General features: G+C 38.5%; 3 protein-coding genes and 1 pseudogene across 7 annotated transcripts; 2 read left to right on the plus strand and 2 right to left on the minus strand.

Annotated features, from left to right (window-relative positions):
• Window positions 1-1619: 1619 nt before the first annotated feature.
• LOC103969548 (protein transport protein Sec61 subunit beta) lies at window positions 1620-5880 on the minus strand. Of its 4 annotated transcripts, none has more exons than XM_065085007.1 (4): window positions 5488-5880; window positions 2150-2543; window positions 1993-2052; window positions 1620-1645 (listed from the first exon to the last, which is right to left on the minus strand). In XM_065085007.1, the coding sequence occupies exon 1, from the start codon at window positions 5853-5855 to the stop codon at window positions 5532-5534; it is 324 nt and encodes a 107-aa protein (XP_064941079.1). In that variant the 5' UTR covers window positions 5856-5880; the 3' UTR covers window positions 1620-1645; window positions 1993-2052; window positions 2150-2543; window positions 5488-5531. The 4 variants fall into 4 exon arrangements, with proteins under 4 accessions (XP_064941079.1, XP_064941082.1, XP_064941083.1 ...); XM_065085010.1 differs by lacking the exon at window positions 1620-1645 and having other exon boundaries at window positions 1990-2052; window positions 2150-2213; window positions 2315-2543; XM_065085011.1 differs by lacking the exon at window positions 1620-1645 and having other exon boundaries at window positions 1990-2052; window positions 2150-2213.
• A 529-nt stretch (window positions 5881-6409) lies between these two features.
• On the minus strand, window positions 6410-11657 carry LOC103969550 (protein IQ-DOMAIN 3). The gene is made up of 5 exons (XM_009383112.3): window positions 11339-11657; window positions 10480-10943; window positions 9342-9563; window positions 7501-7620; window positions 6410-7306 (listed from the first exon to the last, which is right to left on the minus strand). The coding sequence occupies exons 2-5, from the start codon at window positions 10885-10887 to the stop codon at window positions 6638-6640; spliced, it is 1419 nt and encodes a 472-aa protein (XP_009381387.2). The 5' UTR covers window positions 10888-10943; window positions 11339-11657; the 3' UTR covers window positions 6410-6637.
• Window positions 11658-14826: 3169 nt separating this feature from the next.
• LOC135594634 (probable sugar phosphate/phosphate translocator At3g11320) lies at window positions 14827-22002 on the plus strand. Of its 2 annotated transcripts, none has more exons than XM_065085012.1 (5): window positions 14827-15476; window positions 17522-17625; window positions 17837-18065; window positions 20167-20336; window positions 20460-22002. In XM_065085012.1, exons 1-4 carry the CDS (start codon window positions 15009-15011, stop codon window positions 20311-20313), a joined length of 948 nt encoding a protein of 315 aa, XP_064941084.1. In that variant the 5' UTR covers window positions 14827-15008; the 3' UTR covers window positions 20314-20336; window positions 20460-22002. The 2 variants fall into 2 exon arrangements, with proteins under 2 accessions (XP_064941084.1, XP_064941085.1); XM_065085013.1 differs by having other exon boundaries at window positions 20469-22002.
• On the plus strand, window positions 21676-24358 carry LOC103969988 (jacalin-related lectin 3-like; annotated as a pseudogene).
• The last annotated feature ends 324 nt before the right edge of the window (window positions 24359-24682 follow it).

Here is a 24682-nt window from a genome sequence, read left to right on the forward strand (position 1 = left end):
TGGATACCAGGATCCCAACTTAGCTGGTCAGATCAAAGTAACTGGAGCACTGTGAAGTGTTATTGTGTTGGTGGGAATGGGGAGTCGTGGCAGGGTTTGACGTCTTACCATGTTGAGCTTGAAAGTTCTCCTTCAGATTAAGTTCCATCATGTGTTCTAGATCCGAAATGTTATCCAGAAAAATAAGATCCACCATGCAGCAGAAAAAATAAGCAATGGAATCAACAGGTGGTGCTGAAGAAAAAGGTTTGCCTGAGTAAAATGTGGGCAGCAGTATCTTTCGGGAAGATCGAAGAAAACTTAGCACAGAAATCTGCAAGCCTTCATTGTGTTTCCATTTTGTTCGATCACCATCTTGAAAGATGAATTATCATCTGGTTTTCAATGGTTTTTGCTGCTTTCTAAAGCTTGGAACCTCCACCATCTCTATGCTTTTTCTTTTTCTCAATATTATGTCTAATTCAGTGTGAGCTTCCTTTCTGCTAGATGACTGACTTTGAGGTTTATCATTTAATGTTTTATCAATATCATTTCATTTAAAACTTAGGTCAGTAGAATAAACAAGATCTACATAAATTATTATTAGTAGAGTAGAGTGATATTGACGATCTCAATAGCACTCAACCATTTTGAACAACCCTCTATCCAAAGATCTCTTCAAGTATGGAAGTCATATTCGGCTAGACAAAACCCATATCACAATTGTCCATTCATCTCAATCTCAGTCCTAGTAAAAATAAGACTAGGATAGTCCTCACCCAAATAATAGGAATAACAACCAAACAAGAGAGGTACACTCCTAGTTAAAATAAGATAAGACTATGTGATAGATAGCCTTAAACAAATCTTAACTACAATAAGACTTTCCAAATCCTAACCTAACTAGGACTTCACCTTTACCTCAACTATAAAAGAAGGATAACCCTCTCCTAGTATCCAAATGGTGCCCTCTTTTGAGAAGCCAATCAATCCTAAATTGAGAAGAGAAGAGAGAAGCAAAAACAGAAGAGAAAGAATAAGGGTAGAGAAGAGATAAAAGGATGGGGAGGAGAAGGTGAAGATGGAGACAAAGTAAGGAAAGGCAAACGAGGAGACACAGGAAAGGGGAGAGGAAAGCGGAGGCTGGAGAGGTAGGAGGAGAGGAAGACTGAGGAGGAAGAAGAGCCAACAGGGGCAGTAAAATGCACAACTACGAAGTAAAATGCAACAAATTTGCCTAGAAAAATTGACAGGAAGCACATCTAAGTAAAAAAACTAGTGCAGTGTGCAACATAAGATGATGCAACGAAATAGAAACGAAACATAGAAGTTTATGAACATTATGATATGATTGTAACTATCCAATCGGTATATGATATTTCCCTTTATGTTCTGAGTTATCAGACAATACACAAAGATACATCTGTTCTTCCAGATGCTTTGACCAGATTGAAGTCTCCTTATTATTACAGTGGAAAAAGAAAAGCAGATATAGGGTGTTATCTGTCGAGAGAGAAAGAGAGAGAGAGAGATGTCAAGCTAAGCTATGCGCTTGAAAGAGCTTACAGTTGTTTGATCCAATGGCATGGTTCAGAAATTACAGTCGTTTGATGCAGTCACATTCAGATATTATCCATGTACTGCTTGTGGACCATCTTCTTGTAATCTGGTAGGACATAAGCATCAGTACAAGTCAGATCACCACATTTTAAGTGCTGAAGAATTGGATAATTTATTATCACAAACTAAATAAGTCTATTGTCCACAAACTAAATAAATGGAGCAATTTATCATAATGCACCAATCAACTGATCATGAACCATGAACACCATGCTTTTGTTTCTTAAGTAGAATTTATCTCAGAACAGTTACCAACAAAACATCCAGGAAGAAGCTTATTGCTCAAACTTCAGGATGTAACTTGGCTAAAGTTGGAATGTTTTATGTATAGTAGAATACTGAGATGGATAAATATAGTAGCAAAAAAGGTAAGGCCAGAGAGAACATATGAACCTTCTTGGTTGCTCCACAGTGTTGCAGCATAGCTGTTGAGAGGACTTTCATTATTGGGTTCTGTGGCAAATGAAAATAATCCACAGTTAACAAGATGGGGCATTCAGTTGAACGAGAAGACGGTATTCCCATCACAAATCATAGAAAGATTCCGTACCTCCTAACAAGCTCTGTATAGATAACAAGATCGTTCTGCAATCATATGCGGAAGACCACATGTCCTGGGTCAGAGTACAGAATATATCATGAACACAAGTGCAGTACATTGCATTAGGCCATTAGCGTAGTAGTTTGCTGATCGGAAAGCCAAATATCAGAGTACCTGAAGGATGTCTAAACAAATGTTGCCACATTGATCAATATTTGGATGGGAAGCATGGAGTTTCAAGCTTAACCAGGGGTGGCTTAAATGGATAGACCAATGGGAAGCTTAGTGACAGCTTGTACAACAAGCCTTTGTATGGAGTTCCTTTGCTTCCCTCAATGGTACCGATCCAAGAGAAGATGTTTTCACCCTCAGGAAATGCTGATACTCCAGTATCTCCACTCATCTATGCATCAAGAAAATGATCAGACACACAAAAAAGAAAAGGCAACATTACGGGAGGGAAACCCATAAAAGTAAACAAATATTTAACAATTATTCAAATGCACTAAATGAAATTATTCATCACAAAAGGAATTTCATAATTGCATGACAAGAAAAGGTTCTTTTTTGGCAATAACATGGAACCATATTAAATATTCTTAGTGGGTCTTAGCTCTTGTGTGGCCTATATGGAGAAGATATTAATTCATATAATAACACTCATTGAAATAAGCAAGATATGTGAGCTTAAAACATTTGCGTGTCCAAGAATCCTCAACTATTGATAGTCAGCTTTCCAAAAGCTAACAGGAAGCTGACTACACAAAATGACAAGTGCTATTGTCTTGAAATCAGTGAATTTAATGGCTCAAAACTAAGTGCTTGTAGTTAGCGAATCTTGAACTGAACTCCTTGTAGGTGATTTTTTTCTTCAAATTGGCAAACTACTTCTAGCTCTTTCTTAGCTTGTGGCTAACCTTGCTTGCTCCCAGAAAAGTACCGTCAGTGTGAGCATCACAACCACAATGCTGTAAGTTACTCATTACCCACCTGCTTCGGACCTTTAATTTGTTGCTGTCTGCATTCCAATTATCTGATTTGATATTTGATATGTTAGTACTGTAAGCTTTCTATTCATCTTTCTATTGAATAACTTGACATGTGAAGTTATTAATTCCAACTGATTACAATGGCCCATATCTGATGAGTACTGAAAATAATTTGTCGCTAACCTAACAAACATCTACAAGTAGTTGCCAAAATGAAGACTGATACTTCCCATCTTTGAAGATGGGCGGCTCAAGAAGACGAAGGATAAGGAAGTAGGAATGCAGAGGAGGAAAAGGAAGCCAAAAGAAGAAGTGAGCAGAACAAACAAACATGTCGTCATAATAAAACATCAGTTCGAGAACAAAAGGAAGAACCTAACCCATATTACCACATACATTTAATGTTCTATGGACTGACCATGTGTATTTATAAACATCCATCTCAATTATCTCATCATATACTACTATCAACACTATAAGCACATATCATAGCTGGAAACAAATTCTTTTGAAGCATGTTATATACTATGGTTTCCTTGACAAATAGTATATGTTGTCGAAGAAAATGGAAATTGACATAGATAATAAGATGACAAAGGGTAACATGGTTCTCACCATAAAAAGTAAATGGAAAACCAAACACAAATTCTAACAAGTAAAAGAAAAAGATTATTCAGAAAGCTTATTCACCTGTCATCACTATCAACCATGCAATGAATTGGAAGGTTCATTCTTGAAATTGCAGACATGTTAGCAGTCATAAATATTAATATCTTTTTAGTGTAAGTGAGTAGCATGGTCGAATGATTATTGATGTCATTACTGTTGCATGGACATGAATTCAGGTGTCGGATTCGGTAAGGAACAAAATGAAGATACTGTAAAATGTCAACTATGAGAAGCTGAGTTCAAAAGAAGCCTTAGAATCACAGGAGGATCACTTATCAGATTTGAATACCATTTGATGTTGGAACAGTATAATTAAGGGCGCGATTAAGTCTCTGATGTGCAGATATGCAGATCCATATCCAACATGGATTTGGGTCTGGGTGTGAGAGTCCATAGAGCTCACTTCAAGAACAAGCAGGAAGAAATTTTGAACCAACGTCTTAATCACAAACTACCATAATTGCACTGAACATGAGTGAAAGATCGTTATTCTACAATACATATTTGTCCAAAGTAAGGGCTCTTATCAAAACAGTGAGCCTAGTAATATTAAATTCATTCAACTTAGAAAATTTGATTTCAGGTTGCATTTCCTAAGATGGAAGGTAGGCAGAATGCCTCTATCTTAATAATCTCCCCAACTGTATGCTACCCTTTTGACATCCAAGACATTCAAACCTTTCGATTATAAAAGGGCTAAAGCTAGCAAAAACTACTCACTTTATGAATTGTACCATGATCTTGAAGAATTGGAGGATATAACGAAAACGATGGGATGAACTACTTGTCCTCAGTTATCAAGATAATCTGAAGTACTGTGTTAATTAATCTCTCTGTTATCCAACTTTTCAAACTGAATCTTATTATACAACGAAAAAATCGTAAAGTCCCAATTATTTGGGGTCGATAAGATGGATCTTTTGCCATCACTAAGATCTATAATGAGTTTAATAATACTTAAATCTTTATTTATAGTTTCTATTAAAGTTTTTTAAATTTTCATTTACCTTTCTTGTACCGCTAATACCACTAACAATAATCATTTAACCTCGTCTAACTATGTATTTGTAGGTATTCTTAGTGTATGTTTATAACATCATAAACGTTTCTCTCTCATTTTATCATCTACTGAAGCGATAACTTCACAAGTTCATCTCAGCATTTTTAGCAACACAAACTATTATCAGCTTCATTAACACTCTCCAAAATGAGCCCTCGAAAAGATCCCTCAACCAATCCATGGTGAAATCATTAGGCATTTCAACAGTAGCAACTTTCAGCTAATCTTGGGAACAAGATGAAAAAGGCTTGGCCAAGCAATTCAAAGCAGAAAATGGCTCCAAATTTAAATGCAATCTAAGGGTTGTATTATAAAACTCCTATGTTTTAACATAAGGGTAATTTACTCGTCGATGATTGTTATGAAACTGACTTCATCTAATTATGTCTGCACAATCTCGGGAAGAGATCGCGCATATGTGTAGATTAATACGAGAACAGAAGAATAAGAGAAAGCAGTCATCTTTCCCAAAAAATCGATCATGAATTAGTGCATCAATGATTAGAGACTACAACAATTAAGAAGAGATGTAACTCGATTGCAAAGGTACTCTCTTCCATCAAACCCTAAGAACAAAACAGCAGACTGAATCTAACAAGGAGACGAAAGCAAACACAAAGCAAGCTTACGTGAAGTTTTACACAGTTTCTTCCGGAGATAGGTCGGCGGCGGATTAAGATCCGCCGGAGGAGCGGTAGCGGTAGAGCTTGCCGAAGACGTGCAGGGCGGTGACGAATCCGATGAAGCAGAGGCTCATCACCAGGACGACCGTGGGCGTCATCTTGAACCCGGGGGCATCGTCGGTGTAGAAGCGCAGCATGTTGCTACCTCCCCCGCCGCCACCGGCGGCCCCGAATCCCCCGGCGGAGCCGCCACCCAGCCTCCGCCTCCTCATTCCCGCAGCAGCCGCCGGCGTCCCCCTAGGCCCCACCGTGGCCGGTCGCCCCCCGCCTCCCGCCGATGACGCCTTCTGCGACAGCGAGCTTCCCCTCGCCATCCTACTCGAGATCGACAGAACAAAAACGAACTGGAAACCACGAACCGCAAAAAGCCCTTCCTTTCGCCGTCTCCTTGGGAAAGAGACAAAAGAAAAATACGTATAAAGTCTTACCCATTCATTTATTACGCAATCATTTACCTGCCTCTTCATTGGAAAAACTCTTGGGTCCCAGTACACGACTACGTTCCCACCAATCACTGTACAGGTATCGCAGCTAATAAAATACAAGCATCCATATCCGGTTTCAGACAACAGTTGGTAGAAACAGTTGGTTAGTCTAAGAACAGGTCGCCATCCTCTTGGAAGATGGGCCCCGCAATGTGGGTCGCTAAGTAGGTAGGCATCGAAGCAGAAACACCATGCCGTTCTTGAGGTGGAGAGCAGTGGACGAGACGATGATTCCCGTGCACCCACAGCAAGGCTTTCAAGGATTCCATCGTGCATGAGAATGATCTTAGAAGCTCGTCAGCTTCCAAAAGTTCATCAGGCAATCTAAACCAAACAATTCTTTCACAGTTAGATCTCTAAAAGATAGTTTCTGTGGAGGGGAATGGAAACAAATGGTGAAGAACATTTCAGCAATGGATGCTATTACAAACCAGTTTCTGATGGATAATCTCTCACTAAAGATCGAAGGCGATAAAAGCCAAATCGCTCCCCATTAGCTCACTAACAAGCCATATCAACAACAATGAACACAACCCTCAAGAACAATCCCCACACATACAACAGTGCACTTAGTAGCTAATGCTGTGTCACCACAAACCACCAAGGCTCTCTCAATTGTTGGCTTCTTGTTCCTTCTCGATAGCTACATCCTTCAATGGGGAAATTTCTACCTTGGGAATTCTTGCAGGAGGTGATATACTGTTCACGTCAGTCATAGGAAAAGAAAGCCTCTTCACCGAGCAAATTAATCGCTCCTTTAGAGTTCCATGTCTTTCACTTTGAGGGCTAAGGAAGCGAGACCTGGCTCTCACTGATTCTGTGGATGCCATGTAGCTTGGAAGGGACACCGAGCTCACCAGGCTCTCATTGTCTCTTGCCGATGAACTGCGCCTCCTTGGCTGCTCAGACTGCAGGCTGAGCATGCTCCTTGAGTCATCATCTGCAGAGCACCGACTAAGTCTTGGGGGGCTCACTGATTTCTTTCTGTTCATGACCGATGATGGCTTAGACTGTGGAGTTGCAGGTGACTGGTGGCTGGGAGGCCGGCTTGATTTATGAGCTGCTGATGAGGTGCGTTCCATGCTAGTGTCATAGCGCTTCATTGTCTGTCCTACGGTGCTGCAGTTGGCTATCTTAATGGTGGCATCATCCTTGGTCTCTGTCGTTCTGTGGTTCTCCCATGGCCTTGCTGCCATCCAGCGTTGCAACCAGTTCCAACCCCATTGTGGATTGCTCGGGTCTGTGGGAACCATAGTCGAGGATCTGGAAGAGCTCTTCCACTGTGCCAGAGAAAACGGATAAAAACATTTGAGAGTACTGAATAAAAACTTACAGAAAGTACTAGAAGGAAAAGCAAAGAATGGTATGAAATGCCTAGTTAAAAAAAATCCACAATTATAGTGCGATTAAGAAAGCTGAGAATTGAGGTAGCAAGAACATCATAGATGCATTTAGGGATCAAAATGCCTACTACCTGATGAGAAAATGCATAAGCTAGTGCCCTTTCTCTTCTTATAGCAGCTTCTTGTTTGTTCAGTATATTTGCTTCAATTTGCTCTTTGGACCGAAGACTATCATCCCATTCCTCTTTGATCTGTCAATGGCCATTAACCATAAGTCCAGACATAGCAAAATTTAGTTTTGATGAAAAGATGAGCAACATGAGTTCAGGATATTGTGTAAAATCACATAATAGGTAACAGATTACAGTATGAAATACCAAAGTTATGGTCTTGAACAAGAACTGTTAAAATTGTCCATTTTGTTATTAAGATGACCACCACATACCCATTGCCATTGATAACTTCCTCTTTCTAAATCAAACAATATAATAAAACAGACTAGCAATAGGTGTATAAAGCAAGGTTCGCAATACCGTACCGTACCGGTATTTCGACCTGGGCTCGGTACCGGTACGGTACGGTATACCGAGTGGTACACCCAGGTGTACCGAGCGGTACACCTAGGTGTACCGAGTACAGTGCACTGCTACAGTGCACTCGGACCGGTAATAGTCGGTCCGCGTACCGACAACCTGTCGGACTGGTACGTACCGCCCGTACCGGGCGGTACGGCTCGGTACGGCAGACCCTGGACTATAAAGTAGAATATTATGATCAAATTCAAACTATGGATGCAATAAATATATTTGCAGCAATAGCACGGGGCTCATTGATAATTTTTGTTAGTTTCATAAGTGAGCTAGTCCACCGCAACAAAGATCTTGTGGTTAGCATAATGCGCAATTGATAAATCTCATGTTTGAATCCGTGTAATATAATGGAAGGAAATTAGTTTAAAGAAACAAAGATACTAAAAGAAAGCCATGAGGCTCTTAGCTATCTCGTATTAGGTAATTTAAACTTTAAACTAAACCTATACAAGATGCTGAAAAAATGACTCTCTGCACTTGCTTTGGCTCATTGTCTTAGTAGCACATAATTTGTAGGGAATATGTCATGAAATGACTGCTAAGTTGCAATAGTTACTGTTAGAAATGACAAGTGGAGTTTGAGGGTTTTACCCACCTTTAAAGGATATAGGTAGACAGACCTGACAAATTGGGACCAATCCATGTGTTGCTGACTGGAACCTGCCCTAGTTTTTGTGGGTTTTTGCTGGATGAACAACATTTAAGAGGTTTTTGAAGGGAATTTTGTGTAAGATCAATGGTGGAAATTCAATTTAGACCTGAACCAACCTGCGCCTCGACCCAAACCTAGTCCAACTTCTAACCATTTTACAGAATACAATCTACCCTATGAAACACAATATAACCCTGATCAAGGAACAGAGCATGTATGGGCGAGTTTGGAAATGACAAAACTTGGCCCCGATCAGCACCATTGTCAACCCGAGATACAAGGCAGTTCACCACCAAATATGAAGGCTCTATGTATTCTACCATCTAAAAATTTTAGAAATATAATTAAGTAAAAGAAAAAGTCCACCACAGGATTTGATTGAAGATTAGTAAATCATGTAAAAGCAGTTGCTAGTTTATTTCCTAACGTCCAAGTCTTAGCTCTCGTGAAGTAGCATGGTGAAACTGGTTTCCTTCCTAGAATTTATATTCATCACAGTTTTCAGAACATGCAAATCTCATATGCATCACCATAGCACAACAAATGCAAACAAAGTAGCAGATCTGGTATATCCAATTGTATACATTGAACAGGTATCATCAATCATTTAGACCATCCTTCACTGCATCTAAACCATTATCAATCGCTGCAAACAATTTCACCTTTCTGAATCAAAGCATCAAATGGTGTGTAAAATGATATTGCAGATAGTGACAAAATGCACACTCACCTTTATTTTTGCTAGTTGAATCTCATGTTTTCGTTGCAGATGCCTCTGAAGAGCCTGGTTTTCCTCTGTCATTCTGATCCTCCTTGAGCGTATCTGTGTCTGAACTCTTGCCATTGTTTCCATGGAATGCAATGTGTTAGTAGTCTGAGACTTGACAGAATTTCCATCAACCCATCTCTTCAACCTAACAAATCCTCTCAAATCTCGTAGTGTTCTTCTTGCCTTAATAAAATTTTCAACAAAATAATAATAGATCATATCACCAACAATTGAAGACCGGCAAAAGATCATAAGATAGTAAAGGAGCATCAAGATGATAAGTGCAGAAACACATGAACTGATTCAATGCAAGATGAATGTGCAGGTCTCACTAATAAGTGTAGCCCTAAATAAGAAAGGTCTTAACCCAATTAACTCAATGCTCGTGAATTGGTGCCGCACGAAGAACTTGATATAAACCAGCTTTATCTTTGTACATATGCATAACGGTTTATATTTCATGATAATTTGATGATTTCTTGAACTTGTTTAAACAATTTTTATTTCATTTGAACAAGTTAGTAAGTCAAATGGACAAGGCTTTGGATCTGAAATCCTAAACGACATTAGATCTTAAAAATATGTGTGATGCAAATTTGGCATTCATTGCTAAAGGGAAAATTATGAACATAGAATTCCCATTATAAAGCTTTTGAACCCAACACATCCACGGTTTTGCACTATATGCTAATGTGGATATCAAAAAGTCAAGTAAATTAGCTTCATATGCCTGCTAATATGTAAATAGAGTATCAATAAAACACAATGGTTTGCTGACCTTATTTAGTAAAGGGAGGTACAGAAAAACATAGAACAGATAATTAAATGGATAGGACACAAGCTAAAATAGGGAAATTATAAGAAAAAAAGCAAGCCGATTATGTAAAGAGAACAATAGAATGTCAAGGTTCCATGATTTTCAAGACAACCAAATGGTGATATTTGCACTTCCAACAAGAACAGAAGGAAGCCCAGTTTCTCTAAAAATATATAAAATAACAAAATAATATTCTCTTGCAACTTAACCATTGTTTCCAATGAGAAATTAATGATAGAACAATCACTAAAAAAGACAAAATGTTGAAACAAGAAACTATACCAGGCACCCCCGGAACGCAGCCTGGATCTTGATGGCTGCAATATCTTCTTTCGATTCACCTAAGAGCCCGGTCATTGAGGTGGTGAGGTGGATGACCTGCGCTGCTGCTTCAGCAGCAACAGCTGCAGACTCTGCAGCAACAGCTGCAGCCTCTGCAGCAACAGCACTGGCAAGTGCCCCCGAGTTGGCATGCTTGCTCTCTTCATCCCCCGTCTCTGTCAGCTTAACCCCCTCAATGGGAGCCAGCGGCAGCAGTTGAGCATCATCGTGAGCAGCAGTCTCCACTTCTTTTGTAGGGAGTGGATCAGAATGCTTGGATTTACCAAGATTCTCCCTTTGTTCTCCTTGACAGCAGTTACAGATCAAGGTTCTCTTGACCGCAGTAAACCACTTCCCTTTTTTCCCCATCTCCACCCTCTTATTGGTATATTGTAATCTTTATTAGATCACTCCTGTGCGAGAACCTTCATCGGACAAGCAGCAAAGAAACAAGAGAGTGAGATCAAATCCTAATTCATTTGGTGCTATCCCGCGTCCGCCACAAACCAAGAAGACTAGGTTATATAAAAAGTAACGAACTTTCTTCCCAGAAATCAATACTGAAAGCATAAAGATTAGGACAAAACTTTCTCACAGATTTCATCTTTTCCCCAGAAAAATCAGCTCCAGGACAATCTAAATCGCATTTATAGCAGCAAATGGAAATAATAAGGAACTAAAACCAAAAAATCAAAAAAGGAGCAAACAACTGAAATTATCAAAATGAAAGAAGCAAAAAGTAGAACATAACGTAGGGAGACAAAAGGAAAAGGAAATCGAAATGGGAGCAAAAGGAGAAGCTTTTCGGGAACACCGTTACCTTGTACTGGTGGCGAGATAGCAGACACGCCAAAGGTCCACTCTTTCTTCCCAAAACGATGACAGGAAGCAGAAAGAAACGAGGTCCCAAAGACTGGGTTGGTGGCACGATCACGCCAAGGCCCACAAAGAGGACCCTTTTTCCCTCCCTTTTTCTCCGTCTATTAGAGGCGAGAAGAAGAAACAATTCTCGGAAAGAAACCAAACCCTGGAGATCGGTTAAGACCGCGAGAGGAGCACACGGCCACCCACACCCTCGCTCTCCCTCCCTCTCTGATGGAACCGACCTTGGCGGGAAGGTTTGGGACCCACCTCGCCAAGCCGCCCTCTCCTACTCCTCCTCCTCCGACGCCAGAAGGGAGCTGCCCTCGCAACCCTTTTAAGGCTCTGTTGCCGTCCCATTCCGTTCCTCTCTCTCTCTCTCTCTATCGCTCTCCCTCTCCCTCTCGCTCTAAACTTCGCTTCTCCTCCTCTATCCCAAAACTAATCTCTCGTTTCGCCGAATCGGATAACCGCCCGTGTTTAACGTGGACAAAGGTAAACGGATAGGCCACCTTTTTGGAGGCCATCGCGGTGGGGTGCGTTTCGGTGAAACTAATAACTCTCACCGCCGCGTAACGGTGGCAGTAATGCCGTTGAGTTCGCACGATGCTGCAATTTAATAATACAGTAAAAAAATCGAGTTTTGCAAACTTATTTCTATAAATAAAAATATGTAATTATTTATTAACCAAAAGACCATATTTTGTTTACTCCAATACTGTCGATGGGGAAAATAAAATGTGAAGTTTTGGGTTTTCCTTTCCAAAATACCTAAAAAAGAATCTCAATTTTTCAAAATAATAAAATTATCCTCATCGATAATTGTTTATCTTAATTTTGGAGTTTCCTTTCGAAACGATAGAATCAAACAAATTACAATCTTATTATAGTATAAAACCGATTCAATTATAGTGTTTTTTATTCAATCGAACTGATTAATAATAATTTTTAAATAAATTATATTATTTTTTACTAAACTAAAAACATCATAACTCGATCAATTAAAATTCTCACAAACCTTAATTATTAATCTTATTATGAGTAATAAAGTTTTTTTAAAATATTTTATTTGAGAGTGTTTAGGTGATTTTAATGAAAAATCAAAATTATTTCATTTTTATGAGTTTCTAAGAGTATATATATATATATATATATATATATAGAGTGTTTTTATTAATTATTTAGAGGCTCGTATATTACTTTTATCTGTAATCATGTGCTTTGTTCGGTGGTTGAATTGAGATGTGGTGTAATATAATGGTTGACTATTAACAAATTCATAGTTGACAATTAGTTTTGGTTGCTTGTAGCTATTAAGATCATCAAAAAATAATCTTGTTTGACTTCTAAACAATCCACGATGAGAATGTCATCTCTTTGACCCACGTCTTATGGTGATATTATATGGCATCATAAATTATATTTAAATTAAATATTCAAAATAAAGTTGGGTCTACTATGTATCCAACTAAACAAAATTGGATCCTCCAAGTCAACTTCATATAACTGAAGGTTTCATGATGTGCTCTCTCTCTCTCTCTCTCTCTCTCTCTCTCTCTCTCTATATATATATATATATATATATATATATAAACATTGTAGTGCATGCTTCGATTAGTTAAGCCATTAAGGCTGTCGATAAACATTAATATAAATTTTCTTTCTCTTTCCTCTGAGTCCACTTACCAAAAGTTGTCATGTTTTAATAAAGGAACCTCTAAGGGTTTATATGTCCTTTTAATATGATCCCCTCCAAGCAAATATCTCGTAACATCATAGAATTATAAGTCAAACTAGCATGATAGATATGCTTGATGAGATTACTCGTACGAGAGTTGATGATATTATTTTCACACTCAAAATCAATATAAGGTTTGATTTGATAAAAAAAAATATTAAAAAAATATCATTTATGTTTTGGTCAATTCGACATAGTGTCTGCATACACAAGATTATCCAAGGGTGATGGACTTAGTCGTCACCTCCAGGGTCCTAGCTGGTATTAGCTTGAGGGTTATGGTGGCCAAGCTGGTCATCACGGTTGATGTCCTCGGCCTCTACCATTATGGAGGATCATTGATTGAGCAAGGATATCTTATGTCATGATATCACTTCGTATCTCATTTTATTTTGGTGGCAATTAAGATACTAATCATGACTGAGATGATAGTATCATATGTTGGGATAGTTGTGACAATAGCATAATAACAACTTGCATCGTGCTTATTAGTGTTTGCACATGTTGGGTGAGATTTAAAGAGATTTAAAAATAACTAAGCAAGGATGAGCAAATGACTTGGGATTACCGTCGAGGGTGATAGGCATTAGGCCCTCTTTCCAACAACAAAATGATATGCGAATGCATCTACCTCGACATAAACACCAACATGATATGGGCATCTATTCAACGACTTGGGCCTCTCGCTCTTGGGAGTGACCCCAAGCCACTTGTTTGTTCTCATTTAGGTGTTATTGAATCTTACCCAATATGTGCAAACGCTAATGGGCATGATGCATGCTTATTCTGCTCTTGCTCTGGCTAACCAAATATACAACACCACAATCTCAATCGTGATCAGTAGCTTAATCGTCATCGCCACCGGCATCCATCAGCACCAACTCCTAACATAAGACCCCAACAAGATAAAAAAGAGATAATAGAGTGATATTATGCCTCAACTTATGGATAAGATATCCTTGTTCGACCGATAATCCTCTCCAATAATAGAGGCCAAGGACATCGATCGTGATGGCTTGCTTGACCACCGTACTCCTCAAGTTAACGCTAATCACGCGACAACAATAAGTTCATCACCCTTAAATAATTGTAAGCATACGAGAGTATATCCGATTTACTAAAGCATCAATGATATTTTTTCATAATAAAAATTTAAGCTCCGATTACTGTCACATAGGACTTTGCATACGCACCACCCAATCCCTGGGTTAGTGTTTCTTTAAGTATGATTCAACATATGATATTGAGTGCATAAGATGGAAAACAAGAATTTTACTTGAAAAAAATATTTTATAACCATTATTTTATCAAATAGCCAATCACATGTCCATCATTATGATTTATTTGGCAAAAGCTTTTTTTATGATCAAATTATCTTATTAATACTTTTTATACCCATTAACTATTGCTAAAATAATTAATATTATCATCGTATGATATGATGTGTTTCGTAGGTAGTTGACAAGAGGGGGGTGAGGCGGTGATGCAATAATTCCACTCATCCACTAATTCGCAATTAAACTAAAAGCAACCAACCATTCTCAGACTAATTAAAGAAAGCCTTATAGGAAACGCGAGCCACAGAATTAAAAGGGTCAACCTGCGACCACGAAAAGGAGGGAAACGAATTAATATTAATTTAATGATTAATTAACTTGAAAAAGAATATTCCATCCCCATTATCGACAAAGCAGAGGCAGCCTCATTTCCCGCTCCCCTCTCTTCTTGGCCTTTCGACTTCTTCCTCCGATCCGATCTCTTCTTCTCTCCCCCCCAACCCTAGCCCTGCCCCTCCACGATCGACGCTTGGTGGTGCCAGTCGCAGCGAACTCCGCTGGAATCTTTCCCCATTTCTCCATCGAACGATCCAGAGGCTGGTGACGAGGAGGAGATGAGCACCAAGGGAAACTGGTCGCCGCCTTCGGTGAGCGGGAGGCTGGTCACGCTCGGGCTGGTGGCGTCGTGGTACTCGTCCAACATTGGGGTGCTCCTGCTCAACAAGTACCTCCTCAGCAACTACGGCTTCAAGTACCCGATCTTCCTCACCATGTGCCATATGACCGCCTGCTCGCTGCTCAGCTACGTGGCCATTGCCTGGCTGCGGGTGGTGCCGATGCAGACCGTGCGCTCGCGGCTGCAGTTCGTCAAGATCGCCGCGCTTAGCGTCGTCTTTTGCGGCTCGGTGGTCAGTGGGAACGTCTCGCTTAGGTATCTGCCCGTCTCGTTCAACCAGGCGGTGGGGGCGACCACGCCCTTCTTCACAGCGGTGTTCGCCTACATCATTACTGTAAAACGGGAAGCCTGGCTCACTTACGTCACCCTCATCCCGGTGGTCGCCGGCGTCGTTATTGCCAGTGGGGTACGGCCGCTCTCTATCTTTATTTAATTCGGATTTGGTAGATCAAGTATTTTTAACAAATTGTGATGAATGCCATGTGTTTGATGTTTGCCATTGGTTGAATCTTCGTTCTGCAATTCAAATGAAAGGAGGAAACTATGGAATTAGATCACTTTAACTTAAGAGTCTATAGAGCGCAGGGGTTAGAAGTTGATTTTTGGTTTATTTGATGTAGTCCTTTTAGCTACTGAACAATGCAGGAGGCGTAATTGACTATGACATCAGTTTTACATTTTTTCTGTTAGTTGATCATGATATATGGGTTTCGATTTGAGAGTTGTTTATTGATCTAACTCTCTGGTGAGTTGCATCATAAAGCACGTACAGTCAATGCAGCAAAAGGCATAATTGTACATGTTAGATGTTGCAGTATATGTGATTTAAGTTATAGAAGACACTTCATATTAAAGTAGCCCAGCTTTTTGTGTTTGGGAACGAGTTATTCTGCCGTTTAGACCTCTTGTGTTTATTGTTCCATAGGATTCATGTTTCCTCTTTGCTTGTGGCTCTTGATTGTCATGCTTTTGATTAGACAGCTTAGAGGTTGTTAAATGCAACATGGTATATCAGACAAAGTATCCATGATTTTCTTCATAGGTGGCATACTGTTTACTTCCAATGCTCTGATTTAGTTTTGACATTCATTTATATATGTTAAGAACAAACACAACTGACTAGAAATGTTCATCGGAAAGATTGTCTTGAACATTCAGAAATTTATTTTATTAAGAAATTTCTTGCTAAAATGTTCTTGACTCGTTTCTTTACAAGGTTGCCCAAGTGCTACATAGCTCTAATTGGTGAATCCTTACAGTAGACTGGGTGAAATACCTAGATGGCTAGGCCAGAATATAAGTAACTCTATGCCTAGAACTCATATAAAATTGTTCAGTTATTATTTTTTGATATACCATAAGTTGTTACATTAACTTGGCCTGTGAACATCATACGTTTGAACAATAATAATATCAAGTTGCAAACATATGCAATTATGAAAACTTATGTTAACTAGTAAGTTTTGGATAAACAATTATGCTAGAAAACAAATCTAGATGGGTGATTGATAACAATCAGAGACAGGAAGATGCTAATATGTTGAATGTTATATGTGAATTCTGTGTTTCGCTACAAAAGGCTTTTATTTTGTAAATAATTGTAATATGTAGATGAAGTAAAAAAATTACAAATTCCCTCTGTAACGCTATTAGAAGTGACTTATAATACCTAATTCATTTTGCACATCAAAATCGCCTACAAGCACCTAAGGCTGCTCTAGCCTTAAACTCCTAAAAGCTATCAAGCATCCAAGTAGTGGGGAAGTTCAACATCCCAAAAAACATCTTGGAGTCCTTGGAGGCCACTTCTTTAGTTTAGTTGCACAATTTGGATTTTGGTTGTTGAATGCTGGATGATACAAGGCTAAAGTTGGATGATCAAGATAGGAAATACACTAGTCACTATAGTGGATATTTTAGCTTTCAAAGTTTTTGGAGTTTAAGAAATGTTCAACAAAAAAAAAGTTTATGCCACTTCTACCCAGCAGGTGTAACAAATAAATGAAGAAACCAGTCATTTAAGAAAATGATCTAGCATAATTGATTGTCCTGGATGTATTCTGATTCTATCCGTGAGAGCTTTTGTGTATTCCAAAGGAATGCTATTTTGACCAGGAATCTCATCTGGATTACTTGCAAACCTTTAGTTTCTCATTGAATTATATTCTCAAGACTCTTGTCTTGTTATGTAATGGGTAGATTCTTATATGTAATGTTGAATAAGAAGTTTGATTGGTAATGAAATGCCACTTTGCACTAACATGTCAAGGAGGATTACAGTTTACGTAGAGACTGCCTACTGCAAGGTGAAATTGGCCCTTTAAGTTCTCAACCATGTTGTTTTCCAACTATGTTTAATATTGGTTTATGGGCCCATATATAAATTTTATTTCTCGAATGATTCCTTGAGAATAATTATTAACTGGTTTTTACTTTTGTTTACCAATGCAGGGAGAGCCAAGTTTCCAACTGTTTGGTTTTATCATGTGTATAAGTGCAACTGCTGCAAGGGCACTTAAGTCAGTATTGCAAGGAATACTGTTGTCTTCAGAGGGGTAATAAATACATTTTTGTGCTGTATGATAATTGCATCTTCTCTACTCATTTATAACTCTGTAACAGCCTTACAGTATATTTACTTAGTTATTACAAACTAGAAATTTTAGGATGTTAATATTTTTCCTTGAAAATGTTATAATTCATTTTCTTCTGCAAGACTGGTGTCAAATATTTACACTTCTCTTGTGTTTTTATACTTCATTTCAGGGAAAAGCTAAATTCAATGAATCTGCTCCTACACATGGCTCCGATAGCAGTTGTTTTCTTACTTCCTGCTACATTAGTTATGGAGAAAAATGTGGTCAGCATCACATTGGCACTTGCTCGAGAAGATAACAAGATTATATATTACCTATTGTTTAATTCTGCTCTTGCCTATTTTGTGAATTTGACCAACTTTTTGGTGACTAAGCACACTAGCGCTTTGACACTCCAGGTATGTTCCGTACACGATTTCATTGCCTTCTAAATAACAAGAAAAGACATTTACATCTTATTCCTTTTATATTCATCTGCTTGGCTTCATGAAAATTTATTTGCTTTAAGTTTTACACATTATAACCTTGCATTAGTATGTTTGATTACAAAAACTTGAAAATGATATTTGTTAATTCATATCTACTGTTATCTTTACATCTATAATGACCTTCAAAAGCAAATGCACAATGGTCGTGTTGTTTTCATCTCTTACAATGGGTTGGAGCTGCTGAACACCAAGTACTTGGGAATTTGAAATATAACTGTGTCAAAAATACAGCAGATGAAATGCTAATACCTAATTTGTAAATGACAAACAGCAAATAAGGTAATAATGGTGTCGTTCTTTGATGGGCTCAATTTCATGTAAGACACTTGACATATATCTAGCACTGCAATTAAAATGATTGAAAGCATAGCTTTTGGGCAGTCATGATGTAGGAGGGGATTACTGGAATAAAGGCCATCAGACTTGTTCTGCTGCATGATAGATGATTAGTTCAGCAGGAAGGAAAATTTTATCAGTGGTTGATCTCATTTAGTGGTGAAATAGTTTATATTTATGTCAACTAATTGGACACTGTTCTTTTTGTTGAAAGACTGAAGTTGTTTGTAGTAAAAGAAGAAGAAGATGCTTATAAGATAATCTGCAACTCCTAAAAGGTCTTTGCTGCCACCGCAAGGCACTTCCAGTTTATTCTCTGCAGGATCTTGCATAAGGTACTTCTTATCCATTTATTAGCAGGCTGTCCAGCAACCACACAACATAAAGAAATTATAATTGGTAAATGGATTCTCTTTCTGAAATAATGAAATGGTAAATAAATCTCATAGCCCGACATTTACATAGTAAGCATCTGACTAGAACACAATCATCTGCATCTTACCATCATCAGATAGACAAATGATTAACCCCACCAGTCTTTTGAGCAGGCAATCCTGAGTGATTATCTTTGTGAATCATAGATTTAGATCACACCCCAACATTTTTGTTGATCTCAGGGCATTGAGTGAAGATTATGTTTTTATAGTATGATGCCTGATTGCAGTCAAATGATAACCTCTGCCATCTTCCTAATATGACCTCGCATATGATGGGATCTAGGTGTCAGCCAGGACATGTAAAAGAAAGAATAATGTGGATGGGAAATTTTCTAAGGCTGCTGTATAACTTTCTGAGGTCCATTTGCAGATTTATCCAATATTAAGGATTAGAATAATAGAGTCAGCCTATTGCTTGATTTTTTGATAACAACATTGGCATTTGGAATGAAATCAATCATGTCACCTTCATGCACAGATATCTATGACCTTCTAACATTGAGATTGCAAGACATTGACCCTAGTGACCATTTCAGCTCTATTCATGAGTGGTGGTTTTGGGGTTTGATGGACCTCTTTATAACAATACTAAGAGGCTAAGAGTATGGTTGTGTTATTATTATTGCACCATTACTCAAGACTTGAAAGGATAGAAGCATGACTTAACTGCACTAGATCCGAATGTGTTATACTCATAAAAAATATTGAAGAATTGATGGAAGCCTATAATTTTCTATGTGCTCCATAAATAATTTTGCCTGATCTACCTCTAAGATTAGCAGTCTACCCAGTAGTCATAATACGTGGCATAGCTTTTAGGACCATTCTTAAACTTCTAAGATGAGTTAGTTCAATCCAGCTTAAAACTCAAAATTTAGTGCCTGGTCTTTGCTTCTCTAAAGAATTCAGTAACCTGCTTGATTCTTGGAGGGATATGAAATTGATAGTAATATCAAACATGTTTGCCTTTTCTTCCAATCTTATGTCAGCTTGAAAAGCAGTCAAGTTCATAACTGGTACCAAGTTCCTCCTTAAGAACTTCAGTCTTCTATTGACATTCTGCTTCAAGCTCCTTAATTCTGTCATCAAATCGTACCAAGATGTTGAAGTTATGTTACTATCAGCATCAAAGAACTATTTATAGCTGATGAATTCTGATCTTTGTTACCATTCTGCTTTTATATACTTTGTTTATTGCAATGCTGCAACGATTGAAGATCAGCTTTTGGTGGTTTCAGGTTCTTGGAAATGCCAAAGGTGCCGTTGCAGTGGTTGTCTCAATTCTAATATTTAAGAACCCTGTGACAGTGACCGGGATGCTTGGCTACACCGTCACAGTAATTGGAGTTATTCTCTACGGTGAAGCAAAGAAACGTAACAAGTGATTGTCCTCAGAAACAACCATCAGGTGCGTTTTTGTTCCTTGTTAGTGGTTGCAGTGGCATTGGATTAACTGAAGTGGGAGGTTGGTTAGCTCATGTGTGACACTCATGCATCCTGTCTGCACCTGATTCTTGTCTTTCCTTGTTAGTGGTTGCAGCGGCATTGGATTAACTGAAGCTGGAGTTTGGTTAGCTCATGCACGCCACTCATGCATCCTGTCTGCACCTGATTCTTTTGTCTGAAGCCTGGAAACATTCCCATCTTAACACCGAAGACCAGTTAGCAAATAGGGATAGAAAGTGCCAACAACTAATTGGCTTCATTTATTTTGGGAGTTGCATTCTTTTCTAAATCATTTTGATTGAGGTTCCAATGAACAGAACTCTTTGTGAGAGGATCATGTTCCATTTTACTCGTGTACTTTAATGAGTTACATTCTTTACGATTACTAACAGTTCACTTCTAAGAGGATCATAGGCGTATTTTTTTTGTTAATTGATGTATCGTTTAACATCTTTCATCATACATCAGACAACAAAAATGCCTATATTTGTTCATTTTTTTGGTGTTGGATAATGTCATGCTTCTTTTTCTTGGTCTACCAAGCCAAAGATGGCATTGTTTATCATAGACTTGTGCCTTGAGGAAACCTTAGTGAAGTCTAACCACAAATCTGTTTGACTAGCCTTCTAAGTTTTAAATCTACCTGATATAGATGGAAAGATTTGATGTCATGTGCTGCTCGCAGATATTGCACCTATCTATATCTTTATAAGCTTCACATATTCCATATCGATCATGCTTTTTCAAACTTGAACTTGTAGATGTTTAGATGTAGTCATCAGGAGGGATAAAATAGAGGGCCACCAACCTTTGTTTACTGTATCTAAATTAACTTCTCAAGTAGCAGTTTTGTAGGATGTGAAATTTGATTTGCTAATGCAGTTATAACAAGTGAATAGCAATCATAGGCCCAGTTCTCTTAAGCCAATATGAGCCTCACCTCTAGTGATTTAATTGTTAGCCAACAATTTGCCTTATCGTTAGTCATCTTGATCACTACATTTTATCTGTCAGATAAATAATAACTTATATGCATTCTAATAATTCCATAAATCACAGATAAACCTTGACTATCCCGACGAAGTTCAAGGTCACTAATATTTGAGAGCAATCGCTCAAAGTATGGGCCTTTCAGTCTTGATCAGGGAGTGTGTTTCTCATTCCCGATAAGTGGTCACAAGGTTGCGGGATTTCATGGTAATGCAGGCTGGTACCTTGATTCCGTTGGATTTTACCTGAAGCAGGTGAGGAGTCCCAGTCTGTCAAAAGCTTTGGTTCCATTTCAAAGTCTAGCAGCCAGCATGGAGGGGACTGCTAGTCAGGGATATGATATAGTTCTTGTAGTAAGAGGAAGGGGGCAAAACTTTACAGTTCTGTCAAACACAAACACAAGGGAGCTGGCATGGCCTTCCCAGGACTATAGAGCTCTAGATCTGAAGAATAAGGTATGATATCCTAACTGAATTATATTGCTTTTAACATTGTCAATTAGATAGAGCTAAAGATAGATGTTCATTTTGATGAATGATTTTATAGTTTTTGAGCACTCATTCTTGTGCACATCAGCATACATTTTCAAATTGTAAGCAATTTGAAAATGTATGCTGATGTGGGATCAAATTCTTTTTAGTATGTATGTTGCCAGCAAAGAAAGACATTTTTATGAACTAGATTCTGATATATATATATATATATATATATATATATATATATATATATATATATATGTTACTCTTTTAGATGATATCCTTCCTGAGCTATGCTACTTCAGAAAAGGATCCTCAACCACAGGAGGTCCCTGGGGTGGAAGCGGTGGAACAATATTTGATGATGGTGTGTACACAGGTGTTTGACAAATCAATTTAACACACAGAGTTAGTATCACATTGTTAAAGGTTCTATATGATAGATATGGTCAGGCAGTGTGGGGAAACAGGCATGGGGGCAGTGGAGGAATCAAAACTGACAAGGTAAACACCATGCAGTTTATTGCAATGACTTATGTTGGGTGTAAAGCCTGACATATATGTATATTTCTCTGCAGATAGCTTTCAAATTTCCATTTGAGTTCCTACCACATATAACTGGTTACTTTGGAATGACTATGCTCATGGGACCAACTGCAGTGAAGTCCCTCATGTCTCACACAACAAAGAGGGATTATGGACACTACGGGGACGAGCAGGGAACATTCTTCTCCTCTTGGTCGATGGGATGATCATTGGCTTTCATGGTAGAAGTGGATGGTATATTGACAGTGTCAGTGTTCATGCTCTGAAAGGGAAGGTGCCATCAACATATGGTCACGCCAATGACTCAAAAAGATGTCTATCCTAGCTGGTCTGGAAAACCAGTTGATTCAACAAAGGAGATTGCAGAAGAGGTAACCTATTTCTGCTGAAGTCACTCCCGTTTGTATGCTTTTAACAGCTGTTAATGTGTGATTGCTATGCTGCAAAGCTTGATATGGATCCATTTCTATAAGCATGAAGTCTCCATCTATAGAAATGAGATTGAGGCAATGTTGACTATTTAGTGCACTTTTGAGGTGTAAGTAATCTGTCTGTTCTAACAATTTGTGTCTTGTGCACATCATTTTCTTCTTGCAGCCTGTTACACGACAGTCTCTGATGCATGTATTTACTCTTGACCATCTTGTCAATTATTATTAGTCGAAGATTCAGTCCCTGGAATAAAAAGCCCAAATAGTATCTGCAACAATACGTAAGGAGTGACATTATGGTTACATCTAAGCATGGTCACTGACACTCTCTGACTAACACCGTAATTGGTTAATTTGCTTACAGAGTATGTAGCCACTAAATATTTCTTTAGTTGGAATCAGAACACCTTTCTTTTTTTTAGGAGAGCAATCAACTCAATTTTATTGAAACCGAAATAGTATAAACAGTTGAAGAAAAAATTATAGGTTTCTCCATGTTAACCCTTTGTGAACACAACATCTTTCAGGTTACATATGGTCTGATCAAAGAACCAACCCCATCTAGACCAGGACCTTGGGGTGGTGATGGAGGTAAACCATGGGATGATGGAGTTTATTCAGGAGCCAAGCAAGTTCATATCACAAGGGGAGATGCCATAAACTCTGTGCAGATTGAATACGATAGGAGTGGTCAGTCTGTTTGGTCTGCAAGACATGGAAGCAGCGGAGAGACCTCGCACCAGGTAATAAAAGGGTATGCATCGGTACTAGATTCTCTAAACCTCTGCTCTCCTTTCCTGCACGACTGCTATAAACACTGACAACTTCATGCCAGTGACTGATTTTTCCATGGTTTTTGCAGGTCAAAATTGACTATCCCAATGAGATCCTTAATTGTACAAGTGGATATACTGCACCATCAACCATGGCAACAGGCTCAAGATCGTAAAATCTCTCACATTTCACACCACCAGGGGGAAGTATGGAGCATTCGGTGTAGAGGTTGGCACCTATTTCACTTCCACTACAACCGAAGGGAAGGCCGTCTGCTTTCATGGCAGGAGTGGACTGTCTTTGGATGCCATTGGCGTTCACATGCAGCGATGGCTGGGGGAGAAGAAGCCCACCACTAAATCCATGCTCTCCAAGTATGTCTTCTTATTGCTTACATTGCATGCACGCACAGGAAAATGGACAATCTTCACCTGACGGACCTATGCTCTGTACAGCACTGAAACTTATATACTTGAGAAGATACATACATGAAACTTATCAAAGCTTCATACAAATCTATTCGGACAGGCCGTACCAGCAACTGGTGTCATATGCTTGGAAATAGAATCTCAATAAAATCTCTTTGTTGATGGTAGAACTCTCTGGTATGCTCCAGTGTGTTGTTTAATCTGCACGAGTTAGATCAAAATATCTTGTGTTTGCAAAAATTATGCAAGTTCGTACTTCCAAAGTACAGATCCTCAGCTCTGAAGATATATTTTTGTATATTAGCACATTTCGGTGCCAGAGGCCTTCTGCCACCATAACCTGAAACACCAAAGTGTTTGACATTGCCCAGTTTGCATTGAAATGGGCCTTCTGTACGTGTAGTTTCCATGTTTGATTTGTTTATCGACTCAATCTTTTGTTGCTTGTTTTCTCAGCAATGGATCATTTGTGCATATTATGGTTTAGAGGGTACTAAAATATATATATATATATATATATATATATATATATATATATATATATATATATATATATATATATATATATATATTCTGGGGCATGCATGTAAAACATCGTGGGTCCAGCTATACTATTTTTTTTGGCCAACATGGATTGTTCACAGCCATAGAGAAATGAAGCAT

This window comes from Musa acuminata, chromosome BXJ1-10, assembly GCF_036884655.1.
Source record: "Musa acuminata AAA Group cultivar baxijiao chromosome BXJ1-10, Cavendish_Baxijiao_AAA, whole genome shotgun sequence".
NCBI lineage: Eukaryota > Viridiplantae > Streptophyta > Magnoliopsida > Zingiberales > Musaceae > Musa > Musa acuminata.